The following is a 7,291-nucleotide window of genomic DNA, read 5'->3' on the forward strand; positions in this document are numbered from 1 at the left end:
TAGAAAAAATTTATGGTGTATGCAAATCGCCTTGAACATACAGCACTTGCCGTATATAATTCCACACAGTAATAATTCACTGTACGTTTGTAGAACATAAAAGTCAATCCCATTCGGGCCTTAACCATAACAATCGTGTCAATCCCTGTCTGTTAATATTGAAGTCCCGTTAATAGTTTATAATCAGTGCACTGATTGGCTATAAGGCATCACATGACATATGTCAAATATGGTGTTTGACATGATACGAACAAATACAGTACTGCATAGTGATTAATTTCAAATCTTTCAGCTAAGTGCAGTTTGCACGATGAGTATGATTATATTGCAACAGTACTGTGTACAGTGCAGAAGTTGAGTGCACTGTATTCGTTAACTCGAAACTTTTTTTATTTATTTATTTTTTTTACATCTTTATGTGCTCGTAACACGTGGTAGCCATAGAGATATTTCTTTCTTTCTTGCAGTACAGTACATGTAGTACAGGTGTACAGTATGTACAGTACAGTACATTGTACACAGTACTGTACACTGTACAGTACACTATTATACTGTGCATTTTGCTATCACCATCACCTCGTCTCTTTTTTAGACTACTGTAACTGCAAATTTAATTACATGAAGTTTTCTGTAACAACGCGAAGTGTTGCAGACCTTCAGTACTGTACTAGGTGAACGCGATTCATCGATTGCCCAACGAGAAATTTCGGCATATCATTGGTTAAGGAGCTGAGCATCTAACGGTAAGTATGGAGTAATATTACTGACTTATAATCAGCTTTCATTTAATAAAATCCTAGAGCAGCATATTTAAAATGAATTCAAATACTGCTAATAGTGTTCTAGCTAATACACGTGTGGTAAAATGATTGGAAAAAAAGTCTTTGCATTAATGGTACGGTATTATAGAGTACTGTAGAGCAGTGTGAGTTAAGCGAAGTTAGCACTACGGTAAATCGTTTGAAAACATGGAATGAGTAAAGGCCATGATAGGGCCCATCTTTGCTATCCGTTTTAGTGGTATATCCTCAACTGTGATTGATTCAATGTTCATCGTTTGAATAGCCTTTTATGTACTGTAGATACCGTATTTTGCCCATAAAGTCACCGGAGCTGACATGATATTCATTATACTGTACACTACTGCATGTATAATATAATTATTAGATTTGGAGAATTTTAAAATAATAAAAATTATTAAGTGTACTGTAGGTTTTTACAGCGGTCTCTGCGTACATGTTATTATGCACGGATCTTAATTTATCGTGATGGTGTTATGTTGACTTATAAAGTATTAATGTACGGTAGTACACGTATACGATTATATATTTATATTTGAAGATCCTAGAAAACTTCATTGATAGATGCCTTAGTTCACATGCATGACCTATGAAATGAAGCTTTCTATTCTCAATGAATGTTGAATGTCCAAATTATGAAATACCGTTGAGCCATATACTGCACCTAAGTTACCAAACGAGATAGTGTAGGTTGCTGCAGTGGACACTGCGCACCAGCTGAAAGTTTCACAGTTGAATGATAGCAATTCGTATTGCTTTATAAATAAAACTACATAGAATGGTCGAGCAGTTTTTGAAAAGACTCTCAGTTTTACGCTTACTGTAACTACCAGTGTACTGCATTTGGGGCTTACTACTATATAGTACATTGTACTTTAATTAACTTTTAATAATATATCCATGGGCCACAATTTTATGTAGGCTCAATATTAGTTTCCAACATGTTTATAAGCATAGTTTGCAGTAATGCTGAATAATTACATATAACATATTATGATATCATTGTTGTTGGTTCTTAATACCAGAGCAGAAAATGCCACCTCCAGCATCTACAAAAGAATACAATGTTAATCCTGTGAGCAACGATAGCGTGAAGGTATACATACGCAGATATCGTTCTCCTCGTCTACGTAAGCTTGGCGAGGATATCATAAAATTTTGTAGCTTCAAATTCGAGCCAAAAAAGGCTTGCAAAAAAATGTGGGAGCGTATGCACACTTGGTAAGTTGGTTTTTATATACTGTACAAAATAATTCGATACTGTATTATAACCTAGGGATTACAATATTACAACAGAAAGTCCACGTACTGTATTACCGATAATTCTGATATATACGTACAAGTGCACATGCTGGGCTTAGTGTGCGGTATAGTCGATTGTATTTTTGTAGTATGTAGTGCTATGTACATCATTTCGAACCGTAAAAAAAGAACGCTGATTGTTGCCCTAAAGTAATGTTAGCGATAGCGATGTCGGATATTGTGTTGTCAATTTGCTGTAATTGCGCTTCGCGAATTCACATTGTATTGTAACATGGCTATTTCACCTACTGCACATACCCAAAATGTGTCTTTGCTACTGTCATTACTGGAGCAGAGCTATGTATGCTATTAAATTATTTTACCATGTCATAATGATGAACTTGCAACATCGCATGCACATTTATTGCACAATCTTTCGGGCAGCTAAATCGTACTTGAATTTTAAACAGGCAATTTTGGAAAATTATATTACTTGGACAATTCTTAGCTTTTATGATTTGCGGGACAGCTGTCAGCAGTCAGGTTTTACAGGCTAGACATGGTGTAGACGCTCCAACTGCTCAGAGTTTTATTAATTATTTAGCCCTTGCATTCGTGTATATGCCTCTCTTCGTATTTCGTCCTAAGCGATTGCACAAGGTGCTGCGTTGGAGATCGTTAGGATACTTCTTGGTAGCTCTTGCCGATGTTGAAGCCAACTATTTACTGGTTAAAGCCTATCAGTACACAACCTTAACGAGCGTACAGGTAATTGCCTTTCGTCAATACATTAATTTACTTCTATCGAAAAAAGAGAATTATCTACGTATTTGGCATTTTACTATTTTAATTTCTATTTATTACAGTATAGATAGATATGATTTATATATCGCTAACACATCTTCGTCTCTTTTGTTTTTGATAGCTACTCGATTGCATTACCATACCAGCGGTAATGATTCTTTCCCGTATATTTCTCAAAGTACATTATCGTATCGTTCATTTAGTTGGGGTGATTATTTGCATGAGTGGTGTAGGTGCATTAATTGGGGCAGATGCGCAAAACAACCATGCCCCTGGTAAGATGTTATACGAGTATAATAGTAAGATATAAAAATAAGTTCATGGGCCTTAAATTATCTAATGTACGACACACCATAGTTTTATCATATTGGCTAAGATTAACTTCTCAATAATCAGTATGCTGTCCATGTAGATTAATTCGTGATATCGCAGTAAAAATGATTGGTGTTACATCTTCTCGTAGGTCAAAATCCTATCCTTGGAGATATGTATGCTCTTATTGGTGCTACGTTATATGCTGTGACTAATGTCGCCGAAGAATATTCCGTTAAATTTTATACTAGATTAGAATTCCTTGGAATGATCGGATTCTTTGGTAGCCTTATTAGTGGAATTCAATTGTAAGTTTAAGATTGTTCATCAGCTTTCTCGGTAATACTTGAAAGCGATTTAGATACCTGAGATAGTGTTACACTAACCAATAAATTTTCATCACCGCTTTCAAAATAGTAGGAGTGTAGTCCCTTTATCTACCCTATGTATAAGGGATATAGATACCTCACTAACGTTGTACATTGTTTCTGTAAGAATTATTCTAGAAAGACAGCAACTGGTATTAGCGGAATGGAATTCTGAAATAAGTAAGACGTTTTAACAATATAATTACGTCCCATGGGGCAGTTCGCTATTTAGACGTGCTTAATAAAATATAACGGTAGTTGAATATAAAATTAATAGACATCGCTGCATTATTATTTAGATATTGTAATTTAGATATCTATAATGTTACTTACCGGTACCGATCTTTTCATATTTCAGTCGGACTTTTTATTGGATTTGGCATCTGTATGTTTTTATTATACTCACTGGCACCTGTATATATGAGAATGAGCAGTGCAACGACTTTCAACCTATCGATATTAACGGCGGACTTTTACGTATTCATTTTCGGTCTGGCTTTATTCCATTTCAAGGTGAATATTTTATTCTATGCTTTGATTATTAGTTATTAAGGTTTCACCCTTTTTAGGGAAATCATCTGTTAAGCTTAATATCAAACTCATGCCACCTATTTATACTAATTATTTACACAAATATACTTTTTTCCCTTAGTTTTCTGGTCTATATATCTTGAGTTTTTGTCTGGTCGTTGTTGGTTTAATAGTGTACAATTACAAGGATCCTGTTATTAAGACGATTTATCCGAAATTACAGAAAAAAGAGGAAAAGACAACGACGAATGCACCTAGTAAAAGTAATCCACCCACCAGTTTCGACACTGTTCTTGCCTCTAATGAGACATCGACTACTGATAAACCAAACACTAATATATTTCCCACAGCCCCAAGTTCAATGCTATAGTCGCGCAGAAGAGCCTAACAAGGGCTCGCTGGTATAGGTCGTTCATACGTTATTTTAGCTACCGTTATATGAATATAGAATTGATACCGTTACTAGTATAATTGTGGCCGTCTCACATAAATAGCATCACATTTTACTGCTACATGGTAACTACTTTGTCAGATATCACGTAAAAATCATTTTATGAATCTTAGCAGGATATCGCAAGCGATATAAGATCTTATCTTAAGAGTACATGTTTCAAGTATAGTAAATGATGCGATGTATTACGTTTAATTCCGTGTTGTGTGTTCGTATTGTTCGATGGCTCAAAATCTAGCATACGGTAAAGCAAGTTAATACTAATTTGCAAAGATTGTTCAAATTGAATAAAGCCAACTTTGCTTATCATATGATATGTGCATCCTGCTAGTAAACCGGTGGTGTTTACCATTTCTGCGTTAAAAGTTACAAACTAATTGTTTCCTTCCAGAAAGCTGCCAAACGAGTGTGATTGGTTCAATTATGATTTATTAAACTTGCGTAACGATTAACTGTTACTGATTCTACACCTAACAACAGATGCAGCTAATACAATGTCCGCACATGTCTAAAGCCATCTGAGACGGCTAACTGCCCGACTTTAGCAAGAATTTTTTCCTAAGCATTCATAAATTAATTTAACATATCTACGTACTACTTCTACTGCATGGCGTCCCAACGTAACTTTAGAGTTTAAGCCTTTGTAACCTACCGCTACTAAACTGTTTACGTGCAAGGACGATGACATACGTATGATTCAGTAGCGTAAGCAATGAGAAATGCATACAGTACTTTATCTAAGTTCACATTTAGTGCTAAAGGTTTAAAACATTTAATCAACAATTAAAAATATTTAGTATGCCGTATAAAGTGCTTCGTCTTAATGTTTTACTGTACTGAACGTATTGAGACTCATACAGAGAACGCGATACGTATATTTTACAGATCTGTAATATCATTCAGTACTATGTTGCTACGTCACAGTTGTACAATTTCGTGAAATATGAATTTATTAACTATAAAATGGCGAATTACAATTTGTAGCTAGACTTTCGCAGAAGATATATTCAAGAATCATATTCCTGTTACTTCTGTAGCCTTTCGCGTCACTGAATGCAAAGACGATTAATCTCATGCATTGAAGTGCGGTATCAACTTCAATGAGTATCACTTAACCTATGAACATATTATATACGTATATAGGTGCCGCTTTTGTAAATTCCTCCATTACTGTAGATATATATATATACTGCATAGTAGTTTACGATGATTAGCATTTTAGTATAAAGTACAAGAAAAAATTGATCCATTTCAGATCCTAATCACCTTTCTAAATTCAATTTTCAGTTGGTAGCTATCATATTTATTTATTTATTAATGTTTACATGGCATTACTTGTACACCGCTGTACAGTATATAACTGACAGCACTTACAGCTTATTGTATATCCTTTGAATTTACATTTTGGGCATAAGAACGTAATGACATGGATTTACAGGTCACCGTTCAATCTAATTTCTTGGTCCTCCAAACACCACAAAGTTTAGCGCCAGTCCGTAGCGAAAGTATGTGAACTATAAATGCAATGACTATAAAGCTACAGCGTAGAATGATCGAGTAAGTGCCAAATACGGCAAACGTCGCAACTTTAACATCAGAAGGGGTACGGTCATTTATCCTTCGATACATGAGAAAACCATAATCTCGAGCACCTGCTATCAGTGGTCCAAGCCCAAGGCAGAGAGTACCAAATATGAATAATATCATCAAGCCAGAATTATTCCGAGATAACGCCAGTCGACCAATAAGAACGGGTACAATACTAAGCAGCCAAATATGCTGCCAGAGAGAGGCATTAATGCTTTGAGTAAGTGCATATGGTAAAATATACTCCACAACGATTACTCCTACGAGAAGAATCATGTAGATATCAGTAAAAAAGCTATAACTGCTTTTATACTCAACACTGCGTTTGTAATGATCGGCGACACGTTCACGATGTTTCCAGTCTGACCCATCGCTCCCTTTAATATTTCCGTGATGTCCACGACTCGCCATTACGATTGAGTATCTTTACTAAGGAAAAGGATACCACTAATTATAAGCTATAATTATTAATAAATAATAATATTTTATAATAGCGTATCACCAATCAAAAGTGTACTCGATTGAAAACTGGAATTACTACAATTAACTCAATGCAGAAAGTGGGAACTGCGTTGGTACTAGGTACTGTGCAATGCTGTTAATGCTGTTAAGCACAGTACAGTAATAATACTACAGTATGTATGATTTACAACAGTTCGCGATTGTACCATGCAGCCAAACAGATACAGAACCAGATTAGCAGTCCAGTACTATACGGACATTCGGAAATGCGGAGCCACAGACGCACGGACCGTCCGTCTTGTCACCTGGTCTAATCTGTCCAATGACGGTGTCAAAGAACACGGACAGATGGAACTTGTAAACTACGCATGCCAATCGACGTTACCATAGCAACTTTCTGCAATACAGTACACTAAAAACCGTTTGATCTAATCTAAACAGTCAGGAAGTCATTCAACAAATTTCGTTAGCTCTCTAGAAGTTCACTACATAGTAGTAATGTAACTACAGTTGTAGTACATATGATGTAATACTGTGTGCAGGCTTTTGCATCATCAACTGCATTGCCGTTGATTAATTTCAGTCAACTCTCACAAACATTATCGTCAGAAGAATAGTACACCGCTTAATTAAGTCTGTATTCGGTGGTCACCCTGCATCAGGAATCAGTTAGAATACTGACTGCATCGTGCAAGAGTCTCAGACTAAGCATATTACTCAGCGATCTGTCTCCA

The 7,291-nt window shown here is 35.7% G+C and overlaps 2 protein-coding genes across 2 annotated transcripts; one reads left to right on the plus strand and one right to left on the minus strand.

The window, feature by feature from the left end:
- Positions 1–2,510: 2,510 nt before the first annotated feature.
- TRIADDRAFT_14952 (uncharacterized protein) lies at positions 2,511–4,238 on the plus strand (the record flags this gene model as incomplete). Its single annotated transcript, XM_002112407.1, has 6 exons — positions 2,511–2,810; positions 2,968–3,121; positions 3,310–3,466; positions 3,654–3,706; positions 3,885–4,039; positions 4,179–4,238. Coding segments are annotated over 6 exons (879 nt in total), but the record flags the coding sequence as incomplete, so codon positions are not given.
- A 1,716-nt stretch (positions 4,239–5,954) lies between these two features.
- Positions 5,955–6,506, minus strand: TRIADDRAFT_56462 (uncharacterized protein; the record flags this gene model as incomplete). Its single annotated transcript, XM_002112839.1, has 1 exon — positions 5,955–6,506. One exon carries the CDS (start codon positions 6,504–6,506, stop codon positions 5,955–5,957), a length of 552 nt encoding a protein of 183 aa, XP_002112875.1.
- Between the last annotated feature and the right edge of the window lie 785 nt (positions 6,507–7,291).

The sequence above is a fragment of the Trichoplax adhaerens genome, genomic scaffold, assembly GCF_000150275.1.
Source record: "Trichoplax adhaerens TRIADscaffold_5 genomic scaffold, whole genome shotgun sequence".
Lineage (NCBI taxonomy): Eukaryota > Metazoa > Placozoa > Uniplacotomia > Trichoplacea > Trichoplacidae > Trichoplax > Trichoplax adhaerens.